Source organism: Phocoena phocoena, chromosome 6, assembly GCF_963924675.1.
Source record: "Phocoena phocoena chromosome 6, mPhoPho1.1, whole genome shotgun sequence".
Lineage (NCBI taxonomy): Eukaryota > Metazoa > Chordata > Mammalia > Artiodactyla > Phocoenidae > Phocoena > Phocoena phocoena.
This window is the reverse complement of record NC_089224.1, coordinates 83915598-83936480: the sequence shown is the minus strand read 5'-3', so window position 1 is coordinate 83936480 and position 20883 is coordinate 83915598. Positions and strand designations below refer to the sequence as shown.

Sequence of the window (20883 nt, the reverse complement as noted above, 5' to 3'; positions counted from 1 at the left end):
CTTAGTTGCTCTGCGGCATATGGGATCTTCCCGGACCAGGGATTGGACCCGTGTCCCCTGCATTGGTAGGCGGATTCTTAACCACTGCACCACCAGGGGAGCCCCTTATTGCAGACTCTTAAAGGCTGTACCTTAGTAATGGGGACACACACATACATAACATGAATATAGATTAAAGGAGAATTTCACGAAACAATTGCTGAGGACCTCTGAAAACATTGGAAACCATAAAACATTACTGAGAGATATTAAAGATGACCTAAATACATGCAGGGATATATAATGTTCATGGATTGGGAGACTCCAATATTGTACAAATAATAGCTCTCTCTAAATTAATCTATAGTACAGATTCAGTGTAATCCAGATCAAAATTAGAGCAAATGGTTTTGTGGAAATTGAAAAGGTGATTCTAAAATTTATATTGAAATACAGACGAACAAGAATAACAAGAAAATGTTGAATGAAAATAAAGCCAGAGGGCTTGTACTATCAAATATCTATTACAAAGCCATGGTAATTAAGCAGTTGGGATAATAGGAAAAAGCAAGTGGGGCACAAAAGAACTCTGAACACAAACATGCTTCCAATACTAGGGAACCCTTGGGTGGTCTTTAGAGGCAGCTTGGTTGAAGTGAGTTTGTTCCCCCCACAAAGCATGTATGTAAAGAAATACAGGGGTAAGGAAAGAGCCCCAGAATAGAGGCAGGTTGTCTATCTCTTTCTTACCGTTTTTATTATTCATTGATAATAGTTGAGACATGGCCAACAGGGGAAAGGTAAAATGTAATCTGCCAAAGGTAAATTTGACGACACTTTCTTAGAACAGTTGAGCCCTGTTTTGTAGTGTGAGTATATGGAAATTTTCATTCTGTAAATATATTCTGTGATGTAATTTTATTGGGAAGTGAAAGAATCTCTAAATCTGAATTTTAGTATTTTAATAATTATAATTTCTTGCTTTTACTTGGTCTTTTTAACATTTTAATGTAGCAATAAAATGATTTTATAAAAAGTGTTAGGTGCATGACCTTTCTGTTTATTTCCTGATAAAATTAGGTAGAAAATACTTCAATGTAGAAATTAAATGTACAGAACCTTCTTAAGAAAAATGAAGTTTTATATTTTTAAAAAACCCTTAATCTCCACATTGTACTAAATTAGCATGCCTGTTCTGGAATTGTGCAGTGTGAGGTCAGGGTTCTGAAGTATGCAAGTTTTTGTTAACACTGTAATTGCAGAAGTGAGGATTGCCTGTATTTGTGTATGTTTATGTGTGTGTATACATCTATGTGTTTATATTTTTATTTACTTTTATTTTGAAGCATTTTCAAACTTAGAGAAAAATTATAACTGCAGGACAAAGAACTGTTTTCTTAGACTATTTGACAGAGTGCCCATACCTCATACTTCAGCATACAGGCATACTTTGTTTTAAAGCACTTTGCAGATACTCTGTTTTTTACAAACTGAAGATTTATGGCAACCCTGCATCGAGGATGTCTGTTGGTGTTCATGTTTCCAACAGCATCTGTACACTTCATGTCTCTGTGTCACATTTTGGTAATTTTTGCAATATTTCAAACTTTTTCATTGTTACTGTATTTTTTATGGTGATCTGTGATCAGTGATCTTTGACATTACTATTGTAATTGTTTTGGGGCATCACGAACCATGCCCACATGAGACGGTGAACTTAATAAATGTGTGTCTTCTGACTGCTCCACCAACCAGCCGTCCCTCATCTCTCTCCCTGTTCCCTGAGACACAACAATACTGCCATTAGGCCAATTAATAACCCTACAATGGCCTATAGGTGTGTTTGAGTGAAAGGAAGAGTTGCACAACTCTTACTTTAAATCAAAAGTTAGAAATGATTATAAGCTTAGTGAGGAAGGCATGTTTAAAGCCAAGATAGGCTGAAAACTAGACCTTTCTGCCAGTTAGCCAAATTGTGAATGCAAAAGAAAAGTTCTTGAAATTAAAAGTGCTATTTTAGTGAACACAGGAATGATAAAGTGAAACAGCCTTATTGATGACATGGAGAAAGTTTGAGTGGTTTGGATAGAATATCAGACCACCTACAACATTCCCTTAAGCCAAATCTATAGCAAAGCCCTAACTCTCTTTGATTCTGTGAAGGCTGAGAGAGATGAGGAAGCTGCAGAAGAAAAGTTTGAAGGTAGCCGAGGTTGGTTCATGAGGTTTAAGGAAAAGAGCTGTCTGCATAACATTAAAAGTGCAAGATGGGGCTTCCCTGGTGGCACAGTGGTTGAGAGTCTGCCTGCCGATGCAGGGGACACGGGTTCGTGCCCTGGTCCAGGAGGATCCCACATGCCGCGGAGAGGCTGGGCCCGTGAGCCATGGCCGCTGAGCCTGCGCGTCCAGAGCCTGTGTTCCGCAAGGGGAGAGGCCACAAAAGTGAGGCCCGCGTACCACACACACACACACAAAAGTGCAAGATGAAGCAGCTGATGGAGAAGTTGCAGCCAATTATCCAGAAGATCTAGCTAAGATATTATTGAAGATGGCTACACTAAACAGCAGGTTTTCAGTGCAGACAAAACAGCTTTATATTGGAAGAAGTTGCCATCTAGGACTTTCATAGCTAGAGAGGAGAAGTCAGTGCCTGGTTTCGAAGCTTCAAAGGTCATGCTGACTTGTTAGGGGCTAATGCAGCTGGTAACTTTAAATTGAAGCCAGCACTCATTTACCGTTCTGAAAATCCTAGCGCCTTTAAGAATTATGGACTTCTCTGGTGGTGCAGTGGTTAAGAATCCACCTGCCAATGCAGGGGACATGGGTTCAAGCCCTGGTCCAGGAAGATCCCACATGCCGCGGAGCAACGAAGCCCATATGCCACAACTACTGAGCCTGCATTCTAGAGCCTGTGCTCTGCGACAAGAGAAGCCACCGCAATGAGAAGCCCGCACACCGCAGTGAAGAGTAGCCCCTGTTCGCTGCAATTAGAGAAAGCGTGTGCGCAGCAACGAAGACCCAACGCAGCCAAAAATAAAATATAAATAAATAAATTATTTTGAAAAAGAGAAGTGAGCAGAAAAAAAACAGTTAAAAAAAAAGGAATTATGCTAAATCTTCTCTGCTTGTGTTCTGTAAATGAAACAACAAAGCCTGGATGACAGCACATTTGTTTACAACATGGTTTACTGATGATTTTAAGCCCACTCTTGATACCTTCTGCACAGAAAAAAAGATTACTTTCAAAATATTACTACTCATTGACAATGCACCTGGTCACCCTAGAACTCTCATGGAGATGTACAATGAGATTGTTGTTTTTTTCATGCCTGCTCACACACATCCATTCTGCAGTCCATGGATCAAGGAGTCTTTTAGATCTTCAAGTCGTATTATATAAGAAACACGTTTTGTAAAGCTATAGCTGCCATAGATAGTGATTCCTCTGACGTATCTGAGCAAAGTAAATTGGAAACTTTCTGGAAAGGATTCATCATTCTAGATGCCATTAAGATCATTCATGATTCATGGCAAGAGGTCAAAATATCAGCATTAAGAGGAGTTTGGAAGAAGTTGATCCCAACCCTCATGATTTTGAGGGGTATTCAAGACTTCAGTGGAGGAAATAACTGCAGCTGTGGTGGAAATAGCAGGAGAACTAGAATTAGAAGTGGAGCCTGAAGATGTGACTTTCATTGTAGATATCTCATGATAAAACTTTTAATGGATGAGGAGTTGCTTCTAATGGATAAGCAGAGAAAGTAGTTTCTTGAGATGGAATCTACTCCTGGTGAAAATGTGAAGATTGTTGAAATGACAGCAAAGGATTTAGAATATTACATGAACTTAGTTGATAGAGCAGTGACAGGGTTTGAGAAGATTGACTCCAATTTTGAAAGAAGTTCCATTTTGGGTAAAGTGCTGTTGGAAGGAAGAGTCAATCTATGTGGCAAATTTTATTGTTGTCTTATTTTAAAAGAAATGTCCACAGCCACCTCAGCCTTCAATAGTCACCACCCTGATCAGTCAGCAGCCATCACCATCAAAGCAGGACCCTGCACTATCACAAAGATTATGACTCACTGAAGGCTCAGATGATGGTTAGCATTTATTAGCAGTGGAATATTGTAAAATTAAGTATGTACATTGTTTTTATAGACAACGCTCTTGTACATGAAATGGACTACAGTGTAGTATAAACATATCTTTTATATGCACTGGGAAACCAAAAAAATTTGTGTGACTTGCTTTATTGTGATATTTGCTTTATTGCTATATTTATGTTATCGCAGTGGTCTGGAACCGAACCCACAGTATCTGGGGTATGCCTGTATTTGTCTTAAACAAGACCATTCCATTATGTAAACACAATATAGCCATCAGAATCAGGAAATTAACATTAGTATATTACTGTCATCTAATCCTCAGACTTTACTCGTGTTTTGCCAGTTGTCCCAATAATGTACTTTAAAGGATCCATCTGAAATGATTCATTGCATTTAGTTGTAATGTCTGTTTAGTCTTTTTCAAAATCTGGAATAGTTCCTCAGTCTTTCCTTGTCTGGAATAGTTCCTCAGTCTTTCCTTGTCTTTCGTTGACGTTGACACTTTTGAAGAACACAGGACGGTTATTTTGTAAAATTTCTCTCAATTCAGGTTTAATTTTTTTTCTCATGGTTAGATCAGGTTATACAAATTTGGCAGGAATATGACATGAGTGATGCTGTGGTTTTCTGATTACATCCTGTCAGGTGGTGCGTGGTTTTGATTTGTCCCATTAGATGTTCACTTTGATCACTTGAGTAAGTAGTATCTGTCTACGTTCTCCACTTTTTACTTCTTCCTCTTAGTTATTAATAATATTTTATGAGGAGATACTTTGAAACAATGTAAATATCCCATTCCTTTTTGGTCTTTGAATTTATTCATTTATTTGTTAGTATGGTTTCCTGTATTTTCCAGTGGGTTAAAATTCCTTACTATCCTTATTAATTTTGATACTCTCATGTTTGCCATGGTTACCTCCTGAAAGCTGGCTTCTTTGTTCTTTTGATACATCCTCATTTTTCTCGGAGTACAGTTGACCCTTGAACGACATAGGTTTGAACTCTGCAGGCCCACTTATTTGGAGATTTATTTCAGTAGTAAATACTAGAGTACTACATGACGCATGGTTGGTTGAATCTGCAGATACGAGGAACCTCAGATATGGAGGGCCGACTATGAAGTGATATATGCAGATTTTCGATTGCATGGAGTGTCGGCACCCCTACCCACTCCCCCCTACATTGTTCAGGGGTCAGCTTACTTCCTTACTTTCTTGTACCACAAATTGTTACAGATTCATGTTGTATTTTCCCTGTCCCCGCCCTGCAATCAGGTATTTCTTTAAGAAGCCCAGTTTTCCTTTAAGTGGAGAATGGATTTTAGAAACCAACTTCTGGACTCTTAAGTGTGGTCATTGCTATTAGCTGTTGCTGTTCCCATGCCCTATCAGTGAACAGAAATCAGGAACACAACACCCCTGGGTTCATTCTAGCTGTCTCCTTTTCTCTTGTACCTGCCTTTTCTGATGGTGGGAAACCTGACTTCCATTTTGCTTAATATATTTACCTACTTCATCAGTTACTTTGCCTGTAATCAGTCTCCTTTTGGCACCACCCCTTTCCCATGCAGGCATCTTATCGCATTTGAACTCCAACTCTTGGGGACAGTGTGCCTCCATTTGTTAATGGGTAGCCTGCTTTGGGCCACTGAAGCTCTCCCACCCACTCTAGTGGTGATGTCTAGCTTCGCCTCATGCAGTGTCTTTAGAACTGAATTGTTCAGGAAGGGGAGGGGAGGCAGAAGGGAAGGGATTGAATGATCATTTATTATTGAATGGACCTTTCAAATATGATTTATCATTTATGAGTGAAAATATTCATTACACTCATTTCGAAGTAGAAAGATGGCATTGGAAATATGTTGTTTCCGTTGTTACCTATAGGTTTAAAAGATAAGACAATTGTGGGCTCCCCTGGTGGCGCAGTGGTTGAGAGTCCGCCTGCCAATGCAGGGGACGGCCCCGGTCCGGGAAGATCCCACATGCCGCGGAGTGGCTGGGCCCGTGAGCCATGGCTGCTCGGCCTGCGCGTCCGGAGCCTGTGCTCCGCAACGGGAGTGGCCACAACAGTGAGAGGCCTGCGTACCGCAAAAAAAAAAAAAAAAAGATAAGACAGTTGCCATGTGAAAACTCTGGGTGGTCACTCTACAAGAGGTTTTATAGAGACATAATGCATAGAGCTGTTGATTTTTTGAGGACAGTCCTCTTGAATTTATCTTGACTATTCATGCTCTTCCTAGAGTGATATTCTTTCCACCAGTCTTATCTTTGTCTTTCTGTGGGATTTTTCTGCATACTTGATTTTTGGTACTGAATTCCATCAGCTTCTGGAGTTGTGTTGTGATTCTTTGAAGGACTTGATGCTGTCCTTCCCTCTTCTTGTTTTCTTGAGAACTTAGAAAATGAAAAATACTAGAGGTTTGATTCCCACCTCATTCATATTTTTCTTCTTTTCCTATAGACTATTTTCCTTTTACCTTTAGGGAATAAGAGGCAGCATTATAATTAATTTGAACATGGTATTTTCTGAATCATAAGTTTTTTCAGTGTTATATTTTTCCACCAAATGGGAGAAAGGCTTTTGTCTGCCCTTTGTTCATGTCACTGAGATCTCCTATTGTAGCACTTACTTAATAGAAATGTAGTCTCTGCCTTGGTAGATTGTAAGCTCCTTGAGGGCTGTGAGACAGAAGAGTTTCTCTTTCTTTCATTCCTATGCATAGCACCTAATAGGCCTAGCTCAGTGCTCAGTAAATGTTTAATAAATGAATTATTTGGAAAACTGGACCATTTATATGAGGCTTGATTGTTTGACATCTGCATCTTTAAGTCACTTTTTGTTAAGTTTCCTTTTAATACATAGAGCAAGTAGATTTTTTTAAAAAAACTATTGAACTTGTTTCTGACTTAAAATGTTCTGATTTGGTATTGGTTTTCTCCTTTTCTGACAGACAGTTTGTCACAATTTATTGGTTATCCCTGCCCGAAGCCAAAGCTTTGACATCCTGCAAAGTGCCATCAGTAAGCATTTGGTAAATATACTTAAAATTTTTTTCTGTTACACAAAAGCATAGCATTGGTTAAGATTGAGTTTGCCATAACCAAGGAGAGAGTGAGTGTCCAGAAGTCTAAGCTTAATAATTTCATTATGCTGAGGTGAGAACTGAGAAATCTTGGTGTTTTTCCTGGCTGTTACTAATTAATTCTGTGACCTTGGGAAAATCTCCTCTTTTGCCAGGACCTTACTTTTTACATCTGAGCAATGAAAGACCTCTTACACCTCAGGTCCTTCTGACTTAAAATGCTTTAGTTAACATGTGCCAGGTGTCATTGTGTTGGGAATCCAGCATCCGTACTGGGGTTCAGTTTCCACCCAGAAGGTTTGGGGTGTAAAGTAGGGAAGTCACCTCACAGGCTCAAGGCCTGGTCACTGGAAGCCGTGAGCTCAGCCATGAAACTGACTTGTCTTTTGGCCAGTGTGTGTCTCTTGTTCCCATTGGCATTAAATTCTCATTAGGTATGCCTGGGTTTTGCTTTTAACTTCCTCCAACATTTACACTTTGCCCTTTGGCTTTTACTATAATGATGTGAGGGGAGACTCCAAAACTTTTATCTTCTGGGGATTCTCACTTGTTTGGATAATTTTACAGGCATATCTACACCGCCTTTTCTTTTACCGCTTTGAATCCTCAGTACTCTCTTTTCTCCCTGCTATCAAACTTCTAATCCTTATACACTGTGTCTCCAAAGATCCCCATCTTTTTTCTTTTCTTTTTTTTTACTTCCACTCCAGAAATTTATGCCCTTTGACTACATTCACTATTCTAGTAAAAGATCAACATTCCAGTGTTGATCTGGCCACTTTTTTCAGACAGCCTGGATAAAGGTTAAGACCTCAGAACCTACAGAGTTTAAGATAACTCAGCAGTAGTTTGCAGGAGATTTAAACCATGTATACGTGCAGTTACAAGTTAGAGTCCACCTTAATGACAATTTATACAGTAGAGTCCAGGTGAGTTAGCATACCATGATGTCCCTTATTTGGGTTTTGGGACAGTGAAGCAGTCAAGCGTAAGTATAGTATTATCTTACTCCATTATAGGTATTTTCCTTAGTTATGTCTGAATGACTGGTTAAATCAAAGGGCAGGGGAAGGGTAATTGAAAAAGGAACTGTGGTTTGTACATTTAATTACCTGGGGTGGGGGTGGTGCCAGATATTAGTTTACTGGTCTGAATAATCTGAAGATCATGTAAATGTGATTGCTGGTATCACGATCTTCTTTGGATGTATGAAATAATCCTTTTAAATAATAGTATTTCTGTCCATCAGTAGAAATTGTAACATCTAGAAAATTTTAGGAGACTTGTCATGAAGGGGAGGCAGTGGATTGGGTTAATAGTATTTCTTGAGTTTGCGTATTTTCAGAGTCATTTAACGTAGCAACTAAATTCTCAAAGGAAAACAGGATCTTAAGGTGTGGTTGGTGGCATGGCATGTATTATGTATATACAAGTTTCCACCAGTAGTGATGGAAGGTTAACTCTCCAGATAGTGGTGTTTGGTTTTATTCTGGGGAGAGGGGCTGTTGTGAAGAGGTCATTAATCTCATTTTTCTCTGCCTAGGTTGGGTTGACTGTAATTCCTGACAGCACGGTGGGCTGTGTTTTGGGTGTTATCTGTAAGCTCCTGGATCATACGTGTGTACTTAGTGAGACGCTGCTGCCATTTCTGGCTTCTTGTTGCTACAGTCTTCTTTATTTTCTGCTCACTTTAGAGAAAGGAGAAGCAGAACATCTAAGAAAGAGGTAATAGTTTTTGTATTCTTAAACTTTAATTTTTTTCCTACTTGTTCAACTCCCCTCAATCAGTCAGGCAGTCGGTCAGTCATTCAATCTGTAAGAGATATTTCCAAAATCTAATTCTCTTTTAGAGTTTGTATAAACCTAGCTAGCTTTTCTTTGTTCTTTTATGAATCCCCTTTGTGACGGTGAGCAGTCTTAGTTTTTTTTTTTTTCCTTTAAGCTACAAATTTGAAAAGTTAGATGGCATTAGAAAGTTTCCTGAGAGCTTTCCTTATTAACTTTGCTATAGATCTGGCAAGAAAAAAAATTCTACTTTTAGAAAGATGAGCTTACTATTAGTACAAGCCTTTGTATTTTGTTTTGGGCTTCATTAGAACTAGTCAGCATGGATTTTTTTTTTTTCGCGGTACGCGGGCCTCTCACTGTTGTGGCCTCTCCCGTTGCGGAGCACAGGCTCCGGACGCGCAGGCTCAGCGGCCATGGCTCACAGGCCTAGCTGCTCTGCGGCATGTGGGCTCCTCCTGGACTGGGGCATGAACCCGTGTCCCCTGCATCGGCAGGGAGACTTTCAACCACTGCACCACCAGGGAAGCCCGCCAGCATGGATTTTTAAATTCTTGGGTTTAAGGAAATTGTTCTAAGATGCTAATGTTTTTAATTAGTACTTTTGCTCCTATATAATTTTTAGACTAAAGCTTCTAGGATAGTATAGAAGATTTCACTTTAATTTTCAGTGTTCTCATGCTTATGTTCTCATTGGTATGCTGTTAACAATTCATTGCAGAAGGTTTTTTAAAAATCTAACAGATGAGCAAATATAAGAAAATAAAAATCATTCTATCACATTTTGACATTTGCCTTTTTTGAGCTTTTAAATGTCACCAAAATATACATATGATTGTATAAAACATTTCAATAGTTTAGAGTATAAACTGAACACCTGTTTAACCGACCTCCCGGTTCAGAAATAGAACATCGTCAGCATACTTTCTCCACAGTTACATTTCTCTTCTACATCCCCAGAGATCACTTCTGTGTTAGTCACTTCCTTACCTTTTTATTTAAAAATTTTATGTGCATTTATAAGCAGTTTCATTTTTGTTTTGCATATTTTAAGAATTTGATATATAAGAGGAATTATACTATATGTATTTTTTGTGACTTGATTTTCATCATCATTTGTGAGAGTACTCATGTTGATTCGAAGATGTATTTCATTCATTTTTGTTTCTCTATACCAGGAGTCAGCAAACTTCTTTCTGTAAGGAGTCAGCGAATATTTTAGGTTTTTCAAACCATAACGTCTCTTGTCAGAACTACTCAGCACTGCCCTGGTCATGTGAAAGCAGCATTAGATGATACATAAAAGAATGGGTGTAGCTGTGTTCCAATAAAATTCTGTTTACAAATATAGGCTATGAGCTGGATTGGCTGTGGTCTAGTACCCCTGCTCTGTAATATTCTGTTATATGAATGTACTATAACTTATCCATTTTACTGTCAACAGACATTTGGATTTTTTCCATTAAGTGTGTGTATTTAAAACTTTGTACATTTCACTGTTAATATCCTGTAAAATTTACACATAAACAAGCACAGATTTGATGGTACTTTTCTTACCATCATCAAACTTTCCGGCCTGATAGTTCAAGAAAAGGCTTTGTAAATAGCAAGGAACTTCTCAGGGTTCTAAAAATTTTATAATGAGCATCCCCATTTATGAAATATGTATATTGCTGTTTCTCACTTCCTGTCACTTGAAATGTAGCCCATTTGTGATATACTCTGATAAGAAGTTTCAAAGATCTTTTTTAGTTTCTTATAGAAAAACATCCTGCTTTGATTTTATATGGTTGGACTGAACAAAAATTCACTGTATTTAATACATTTTGCCTCTGTAAAATTCTGTTTTTAAAAGTGTTTTGTACTGTGTATTGAGTTTGATATGCCTCTCTCAGGATGACATTAGTCACAAAGAAGTGTTGGCAGTCAGAGTCTTAGGTAATTAAGTTTCCCTTTTGGGCTGCTCCTACCCTCTTACAGAAGGTGTTTGTGAGATTACAAATAATGAGAGTGCCAGTCAAACTACTGGGAGCTTTTGATTTCACAAGTGCTGACCAAAAAATCGGGCTTGACCAATTTGAGGTATTCACATTTGAGTGGCCACTGTACTTTGAAGAAACTATTCTGTTGTCTTCTGGATTCATTGTTAGTAATGAAAGATCTGCTGTTCAACTTAGTTAGCCCTTTTGGTTCGTAGGTAGTAATCTATTCTTTTTTTTTTTTTTAACATCTTTATTGGAGTATAATTGCTTTACAGTGGTGTGTTAGTTTCTGCTTTATAACAAAGTGAATCAGCTATACATATACATATGTTCCCATATCTCTTCCCTCTTGCGTCTCCCTCCCTCCCACCCTCCCTATCCCACCCCTCTAGGTGGTCTCAAAGCACCGAGCTGATCTCCCTGTGCTATGATCTCCCTGTGCTATGCGGCTGCTTCCCACTAGCTATTTTACATTTGGTAGTGTATGTATGTCCATGCCACTCTCTCACTTTGTCACAGCTTACCCTTCCCCCACCCCGCGTCCTCAAGTCCATTCTCTAGTAGGTCTGCGTCTTTATTTCTGTCCTGCCCCTAGGTTAGAAATCTATTCTTTTCTATGGTTTCACTGTTTTCTCTTTGTTGCATTGCAAATCAGGGTGTATCCTAGTGTAGGTTTGTTGTTATTTATCCTGCTTGAGACTTAGTGTACTCCTTTAATCTGAAGACTTAATGTTTTTTCTTCAGCTGTGTTTTTATTTCTGTTATCTTCCCCACTATTTCTTTTCTCCCCTAAAAACTCCTTTTAAACATAGGGAGTTTCTCATTCTGATTCTTTTGTTTAATCCTTCTATTGAGTTTTTATTGTATCAGCTCTTGTTTTCTCTTTCATCTATTTTGAGTTTTTACTCGGCTCTTTGTCATTCTTGCTTTATTGGTGTTAAAGGTCTTGTCAGTTTGTTCTGTTTGCTCTCTCTCTCTCTGGTGTGGGAATTCTCTCATTTTGGGGAGCAGGTGGGGCTCTGGAGGTTGTCTCTAGTGGGGCTGAACAAACAAGCTCATGTTTTGGATTGTATAACTTTCTCTGAATGCATCTTTTGTGAGAGTTTGTGGAGGTTGTGGACACCTCCCCATGGGGCAGTTTCACATTTGCATTTTCCTGGCTTCCAGCTCTGTGCAGGGAGCCCAGTTCTAGCTCCCTGCTTTCCATACCTGGGGCTGAAGCCTCAGCTTCTAACATTGTTGGCTGTTGAATACCCAGCCCCCAAATCCCATATCCAGTTTTGTGCTCCTGTGTATCTTCATGAGTTCTGGCATAGTTTCTGGCCCCTAGAGATATCACCCATTCTGGCTTTTGAGCTTGGCTGTATTTTTGTTTTGTTTTTTAAAGTATATTATCTGTATTTCCCTGTGTTTGGGGAGTGGAGGGGGGTTGGTTGGTATTATCTGACCAGAATACATCAGAAGTTTGCAGAGTTAGTGGAACTCCTGAAAATTATCTGTGAAATATTGGACTTTCATCAGTTCCTTTAGAGTGGTTTAGAACCATTGCTTTATGTTGACCTAAAATCTCAACTTCATAACAATTTATATAGAGTTGGTACAGTTATTTCTGTGCATGACAACTCTTAGAAAACCCTAAGAATGGCTCTTCAAATGGTATTGCTTACATCGTTCATGGTACCCAGGTCTCTCTTCTTTTCGGCCTGACAGTTTTCTTTAATTGTGGTGTGTGAAGGTGGAATTCTAAACTTTACTCACCCATTCAGTATACTTGTATTTGGTATAATGTAGAATCCATAAGCTCTTTTAGCAGTTTTGATCCACAGTTATTTGAAATCCACTAAAGTTCAAGTAGAGAGTGAATATATTGGATCAGTACAGTAGTAACTTATTAAAAAGAAAACCCAAGGGGTAGGAATTGTGGAGGTAGGAATTTGAAACCCAGCAGGAACCAAAGCAGCTTCCTCTATTCTTTTTTCTTCTAAGTTTTGTAGTCTTTAATCTCTGTGCCTTTGCCTCCTCATTAGCTATGTCTACAGTCTGGCTTTCTCTTTTCTCCTTGCACGTGGCTGTCCTAACCTGGCTGTGCATGAGTCCACAGGCTGAATAAAGTCTCTTCAAATAAGAGGATCTGTTTGGCTTAATGGATTTGGTATCTACCTTTGATGCAATTGCTGTATGTGGAGTTGGGAGGGGGGTCAGATGGTGAAAGGTCTGGAGGTAGGCTTTCTTAGAAAGACTTGGGACTGGGAGGATTATGCACTCTTGGTAGAGAAATTGTAACAGGCTGAGGTCAGAGCCTTTAGCAGCCAGTGAACTTTTCCTCCAAAAGGATATTGCTCCATTTAATTGACACACTTCTAGAATGTGGTTAGGCCACTTACCTCTATCATAAAACATTTTTGTTCCTGTTCTATAAAGATACTGAAAGAATGATGCTCACTGAAATTTGGATTTATTTACCATCTCTGGCCTGTAATAGTTCCCTTACTGGCTGTTTTCTCAAATCCCTTTGGTTCCTTGTGAGCACATCTTTCTCTGGAAAGCTGCCATGTTTTAACACATTGAAGAGACTCATAATCCAGGTCAGAGGCTTAGAGTTTCATGAAGTTCTTTTCTTCCCTTTTTGCCATTGGGACATTCTTACTCTTTTGACATTTGGTGTTGTGTAACAGACAGTTGAATAATGTCCACTGGTAGAGAATAGTACGCATGTATAGATCATTCTGTGGTGAATTCTGTGTTAAATATGATCACTAGGGCTTCAAGAATGTCTTGTTAAGCCCAGGGAAACGCTGGTTGCTAGGCTTCCTGAAACCTGTAAAATAGGGGAAAGCAGCTGATTCTTCACTGCATTTGCTTTTTTAGCTCTAATGAAACCCAGTTCTTATTAGTTTTGGTTTCTGGGGTTTTATCAGAAAACACCGCGTTTCTTAAAAGGACATTTTCAGTCTTGGGAAGTATGGAAAGGGCGCTTTTCCTGTACGCGTTGGTTCGCTGACTCATTTCTGTTTTGTAGGGACAAGCTGTGGGGCGTCTGTGTCTCCATCCTGGCACTCCTGCCTCGAGTGCTCAGGTTGATGCTGCAGAGCCTGCGGGTGAGCAGAGCTGGACCTGAGGAGCTGCCTGTTGTGGGCCAGCTGCTTCGCCTGCTGCTGCAGCACGCACCCCTCAGGACTCACATGTTGACCAATGCCATCTTGGTGCAGCAGATCATCAAGAATATCACAGTAAGAAGCCTGGAGCAAGGGCTTTGTGCTTTCATACTAGACTCATGGGCATGGAGGTGCTCTTGGGAGGCCAGCGTTTCTGTGCGTTGACCGACTCCTGGAATTAAGCCCAGTGTGGTGATTTCTTAGGGCTTCCCCTGCCGTCTAGTAACTGACTGTCACTTAACCAGCGGGGTGACTTTGCAGAATCAGTACTAAAAACCGTAAAGTACTCAAACTGAATTAAGGTGGCAGGCAGCTTCGTTGGAAAAGGTACAGGCATCAGAGTCAGTCCTACCTGTTCTGTGATACAGATTCTACTGCTTAACTGTGATCATTTGGCACGTTGTGTGGGGTTTTTTTTGTTTTTTTAACCTATCTGAGCTTTGTTTTCCTAGCTGTAGAAATGGGAATAATAGCAACATTGTTGGGTTTTGTTGACCATTAAATGAGATCGTCCACGTAAGGTTTATACTGTAACTGATAGTTACTAAGCACCCAACAAATGTTAGCTGTCATTAAGGAAATTTAGCAGGAGTAAACTAAGGCCTATTTCTAGTCACTTAGTTCACTGGAGAGGCGGAAGAAGTTGGAAGTTGCAGGCTTCAGCTTTGTCTAATGGTTGGTTCTCTGTGTTCACCTGGGGCGGGCAGTTCTGTTTATTAAGGATTCCCTTGGTGTTTTTGGTTTGGGAGAGTTAATAAAGTGAGGTTTTTTGTATAGGCCTTTGATTGGAGGGGGTTATTAATTGGTATATGTAATAATACTTCAGAGTAATAGAGCTTATACCTACATATAACAAAAGATGTATTCTGAATTTTCTCAGTAATGGAAGAGGATGCAGAATTCAGAAATAGTAGAAGGGAAGAAAAGTTAAGAACTTGGATCATTCCGAGGTTGGAGAATCAGCCAATCTCTATAAGAATGACAAATTGAGACCTGTCGAATCATTATTCTCAGTGAATGTTATGAGATTCTACAATGCGAAGGGGCAGAAGTACAGAGTGTAGGGGTGGCTAATGGTGAAATTTCATTAGTCCCTAGCAAATGTGGGAGGGAAGAGACCCAACAAGAAACTGGTAGCACTTAATACTTGAGGATGAAACTAGGAATTTTAACTACCTGTGGTAATAATACCTGATTAATAGGTTCCTTTTTTCAGTGAGATTTCATTTGATAATTTATAGATGAGGATACTATCGCAAGGACTGTTTGAGATCTTGTTTGGGTGGGGGAAAAAACCATCAGGAAGCAGTTTTGGTACAACTCTCATATTACTCTTGGTTTTTCTCTGCAGACATTGAAGAGTGGAGGTGTTCAGGAGCAGTGGCTTACAGACTTACATTATTGCTTCAATGTGTACATCACTGGGCATCCCCAGGGACCCAGCATGTTGAGTGCAGTGTATTGAAAAGGCACTGTGGCACCTCTGTTTGAAATCGTTTATTCACATCTAATTTTGAAGAGACTGATGTAATAAATGTTTGTCATTAAAGCTGAACTTTTAAAGAAGTTGTTTATGAACCTTCCTTTGCACTGAAATAGGAAAATAATGCTTGGGAGTTCCCACTGATGCACAGGCTGGCTTCCTAGACTAGCATGTGATATGTGGTAACAGGTATTCTGTATTTCCTAGCTAAGTATATATAAAATACAAAGCGATAATATGGTACCTTCTATTGTATAGTAAGAAATGAGCTCAGTCTCTGTGGTCCCATCTAGGCAAACTTTATTCTTTTTGTTCTCAGCCCCAGTTCATTCAGACAGCAACAAACTAAACTAGTTTTTGGTTTGGTTTTGTTTGGGAGTGGTTGCTTCTCACTCTGGAGTTGTGTTTCCAGAGGATGTCTAGCAAGATTTCAAAACAGTGCTCCCATTTGTTGTGGATTTTCCTGTACCTAAATGGTCCTTGGTCTGAGCTGGGTAACTCTTACAAAATGGTTTTCTACTAGTGATCCATTATAAGAGTTCTTAATTTATGTTATAATCATTTTCATAAAAATGAAGTAATTTAGTTAGCCAACTGTAAAAAATCCAGGTAATTAAATAACACTTCATTGCTTCCAATCTCTTACTGTCAGGACAGGGGTGGCAGTAATCTTAAAATGCAAGCAGTTCTAGAAATATTTGTGAGCCTAATATGCCATTGTTTCTGCCTGTCTACATTCCTGGTAGCCTTGCCCTTAAAAAATGTGAAAAAGCCCACAATCACTGGATTTTATTTAAACCATGTGTTCTTAGAGAGCTAGAATGCATAGTTAGCACAGTTTCCCATGCCAAAGGAAAAGCATTTTGACAAGGTTGCTCACCTCTGCAGGTCAAGCAGAAAACACACGTGGAAGGTTAAGGCCTGAACTGGCACCCCGTGCATGAATGTCTGGTCTGTAGACCTTCCCGACTGAGGCCTTGGTGCTGTGATACTGCTGGTGCTCAGCAGAAGGAACGCCGTTCACAGGACGTGGCAGCAGCCTGTGGCCTTCAGAGGCTGACACGGCAACCGTAAAATGTAAGCAGTCAACAGTATACCTATTACAGTCTTACAGTGTCTAACAGCAAAACACTGGGTCATGATTCTGGTCTAAAAATTAAAACTGATGATGTTGGAATAACAGGATGTGGTGTCTGTAATGAAGTCCATTGCATTAGCTTCCAGAAAAGTGAACTGAAGGCATCTGCTGTGGGACAGGCTCTTCCCCATCTCGTTTAGGTTCTTCACTGGAGCCAACAAACCAGGCTTGCACCAGTTGAGGAGAAATCCCAACCCACCAGCGTCTTTAGTGCTCACTTCCTTAGTTTTACTTAGACTTATTAGAAATACTCTTTTCCAGTCGTCCTCACGGACGTGTAGGCACACGGGCAGTTTTGCACAGGTATAGTCTACCCTGGTCCTTGCAGCACTGGCTAAGAATTTACAAAACAGTGCTGTGTAAGAGCAGAAAGAAAACACATTTCTCTCGGTTGTTACCACATTTTCAGGCTAATAAGCCTTCAGGCATGGATATTAAAGTTTTCCCAAAGTGTAAAAGCTAATCAGAGAATTCTGTACTAGCTATTAGAACCGCCCCCTCCGGGCACAGTCTTCCTCCATAGGCAGTCGAAGCTTTGTTTTGTTTCTTGATGGGTTAGCTGATTGCAGGTTATAAGAAAAATTCTTTGATCTTCCACTGTTCTCAAGGAGGTGTATACACTGCAAGTTGCTCACTGTTAAAAACAAATACCAGATATTCAGATTATTATTATTGCTACTATTATTATTTTTGGCTGCGCCGTGCGGCATGCAGGATTTAGTCCCCCGACCAGGGATCGAACCTGTGCCCCCTGCATTGGGAGTGTGGAGTCTTAACCACTGGACCGCCAGGGAAGTCCCGATATTTAGATGATTACTTTTAATGCTGAAGGACAGAGTTGATTGGTGGGGAGGAAGAAGGGTTTAGGTTTGGATTATCTATGGGGCTGAATAAGGTGATGGCTAGTTTATTGTAGAGACAGGAGGACGTCAGCCCTCCATTTTCCATCCTCTCAAAGATACCTGACATCTTTAAGGAATAACCCTGACTATGAGGGGGCAGCTGCTTGAGGAGGTAGGACTGGAACTTAGGTCTTCAGTCTGCCTGGAATAACTGGTATGATATTGCTTTCTCTGTGCATCTCTGTAACATAACACAAACATATCTATCATTTAACTTTCCCTGTGCCACATACTTGGCTATAGTCCATTCTAGAAAATAGGTTCCTTTGAAAACTATTCAGGTGATAGAATAATAGGCATATCAAACAAAGTGGATTTTTTTTTAGGCCTTTTTATGACTTTGAAATCATAGAGTTACAGGATGCTACAGTTGAACAATTTTAGTGGTGCGCTCAACCCTCTCACTTAACAAATGAGGATACTGAGCCCCCGACCAGTTAAGAGAACTTGCCGAGGCCGTACTGCTGGATGTCGCTCCTAAGTGGAGCAAAGAAGCAAACGTGAAAGGTGAGTAGTTTTTAAAAAGTTACAAAAATGTCTTTCTCTCATCGGGTTTTACTACTGTTACTTCAATAAAGTTAAAGTGAACTGTTTCAGAACTCTGGTGTGTTTGTGGCTGCCTTTGTTGTATCAAGTCTTGAGTTGTCATCTGCATACCCCTCTGTAGGTGGGCAGGAATATTCTGCATTCATACAGGGGGTACGATTTTTTAGTAATCACTTAAGCCATGGTTATTCCATTCGTTGGAATGGAATTTTTTTTAAAGGAAGTTGTTTTATTTTTAACAAGAAGGGCCCCCAGATTTAGGACATTGGTATATATATGCTCTCTGATCATGACTGCTGCTGTTCTCTGTGGGTGTGGGTGGTTTGCAGGTGGGTGTAGAAGACTGAGGAGAATGTGATTGTTTGCCTCCTGGATGCAGGTAGAGAAACAGTCCAAGGAGTTTGTTACTTTGCTCTAACCAGCTCACTTTCTGCTCCTTGTTCTAAGAGGTAAAGGCAGTACTAAAGTCTCTCCCCAAATTGAAGGGGTTAGGAGTCACAATCTTCACTCAAATATCTGAGCACCTACAATGTGCCAAACAACGTACTAAAGCTAAGTAGAACAGTGAGCAAAATCCAAAGATCCTTAACCTCATGGAATTCTCAAAGCAAAAATTTCTATTCAAGGTAAAGACAAACGAATGGTTTGTCCTTGGTTCCATTTGCCATCTGTGATTCTGCATTGCGGAAACTTACTTATATGTATGTCCAAGTCATGCCCATTTCATGGAAATTTATAGACTGTATTCTGTATAAAACACAGGCTGCAGCTAACTAGCTAGGAGCTCTGGTGACCATCAAGCCTTAGTCACAGGTTAATGGTTAATGTGGGTAGGTGGGCCTCATAAAACCTTTGTCCCCCAAGCTTAGGTTTAGGAAAAGATTCTCTTTGGTCCTCATCTGTTTTCAAGCCAGTGTAGGACAAACAAGCTGATAGTTTATATGACGTCCTAAGAAACCATTATTTCTTTTATTTATTCTGTCCTTTAACTGTGAGTCCTTTAACTAAAACCCTTTATGCCACTAATCACCTTCATTTTTAAAGATTTGATAGTCCTGGACTTTTGAGACAAAGTAAAAAATGCTCTGATTATCTCATTTTAATATCTGATTATCTAAATGCTACTTCTTAAGTAGTTTTATCTGACAGTGTGTTTTTGAAACTATTCTTTAATTCACTCAAGTATAACTAGAGGTTTGTTTTGTTTTAAACCTAGAACCATGGGCCTGATTCCTTTGAAAGTCTCTAATTGCCCCTGATTAGCCTGTCTATATTACATGAGTTGCCCAACTCTTATTAAAGCTTTGGCAGTAATTACTGTCCCCCCACCTCTTGGTTTTCCCCCCATCAAAAATAAATGAATGTTAAAGTTCACGCTGACAGTCATTGTTCACCTTCCCAGCTGTGCTCTGTTCCTGCAGGATGACTGTGGATCAGGGACTGGGGGGAGTGTGTTGCCATAGCCACCCATGAGAAACACTGGACCTGGCATTAACTGCTGACAGCACTGAACTTATCACCCAGATTTAATTCTGGCATGAATGAAGGGGCTCTGAGTAAAACAGCCTTGTCTTGTGGCTAAAAAGAAAGTTCCCTGAGCTGCTCCTGTATGAGTGGAAGTGTGCACAGTTGAGCCTGAGCTGGACACGCTATTAAATATTAAAATATTAAATGCCTCCTTAGGGGACCCTAAAAGGCAAAAGTCAGAATCTGTGGTCAAGGGACTTCTTCCCATCTTTGGGAAGGAGATGGAGGATCTTAATGTGAAACCAAAACAGAGCAAGAACTCCCAAGGTATTACTTTGAAGAAGAATGACAGTATTTGTGTTTCCCCCTCCTGTATGTGAACAAGTATGTAACCGTGATCAGTAACAGGTGCCACGTATTGTTTCTGCTAGAGGTAATGTTATTAAGCTTTTGGTGGCAAAAGTAACTTGCCTCTTACGGAGAAGAGGTGTTTATTACAGTGGTAATTCCATGAAAGGGGGATGAGGAACACATGTAATCCTGAAATCAAATGACTCTTGGAACCCCTGGCAGTCTGTTCTAATGTCTTCCACCTTTGGGGATGAAACAAAAAGGAACTGTTTCCCCACATGGTCTCCCCACTCTGCTTTGCCCATGCAGTGGCTGCCTTACCTGAGTTGAGACCCAGCACAGAATGGGCTTTTGAAGATCTTGTGGGCTGATGTACTTTTCCTTCTTGAGAACCTGAAATCAACCAACAGTGATCATCTATTTCTGACCAATGACAACTGTGGCCTGACCAAGTTCTGAATTCTTAATTGAGGTGAAGGCTTGAGCTTGCAGGTGTCTGCCAAGATAGATTAGGTATGGTGTGGAAAAACTACATAGGCCTGCCCGGGCCAAGTCTGCAGATTTTGCTGCCAGGGCCACGGATCTGTTTGTAAGGGTGCCCTGACTTAACTTTTTTTTCCACTGGGGAGCTGGCCAGTCCTGTTCTCTCAGTTTATTTGGATGGGCACTTTGCAGAGCTGAAAGTGTTTCAGTATGCAGCAGTTCATCTGCTAAACAAGTATGTACTGTAGGGCTTGGATCTGGGGTATTCCCACAGATAGGCAACTCTGTACTATCTAAGCATAGGGAAGGTCAGTGTGAGGCAGGCAGGGTCTGCCTGGGCCTGGAGTCCTCTAAATGGAGAATTTTAGGGAAAACAGGCAGCAGCCTAGAGCGGTTGCTGTGGTGAGGCTTTCAGTCATGAAGC

General features: G+C 40.1%; 2 protein-coding genes across 3 annotated transcripts in view; one reads left to right on the top strand and one right to left on the bottom strand.

Moving 5' to 3' along the window:
- TEX10 (testis expressed 10) overlaps nucleotides 1-15655 on the top strand; it is a 56358-nt gene extending 40703 nt beyond the window's left edge. Inside the window, exons 12-15 of one of the 2 annotated variants that reach the window (XM_065878768.1) lie at nucleotides 7036-7116; nucleotides 8711-8892; nucleotides 13954-14164; nucleotides 15441-15655. In XM_065878768.1, the coding sequence (XP_065734840.1) occupies nucleotides 7036-7116; nucleotides 8711-8892; nucleotides 13954-14164; nucleotides 15441-15554 (588 nt within the window). In that variant the 3' untranslated portion in view covers nucleotides 15555-15655. The remainder of the gene's footprint in view (nucleotides 1-7035; nucleotides 7117-8710; nucleotides 8893-13953; nucleotides 14165-15440) is intronic. The other variant, XM_065878770.1, reaches the window with a different exon arrangement.
- A 528-nt stretch (nucleotides 15656-16183) lies between these two features.
- INVS (inversin) overlaps nucleotides 16184-20883 on the bottom strand; it is a 137935-nt gene continuing 133235 nt past the window's right edge. The window contains exons 16-17 of the mRNA XM_065878773.1: nucleotides 20298-20369; nucleotides 16184-17344 (exon numbers count right to left, since the gene is read on the bottom strand). Coding sequence (XP_065734845.1) covers nucleotides 17196-17344; nucleotides 20298-20369 — 221 coding nt within the window. The 3' untranslated portion in view covers nucleotides 16184-17195. The remainder of the gene's footprint in view (nucleotides 17345-20297; nucleotides 20370-20883) is intronic.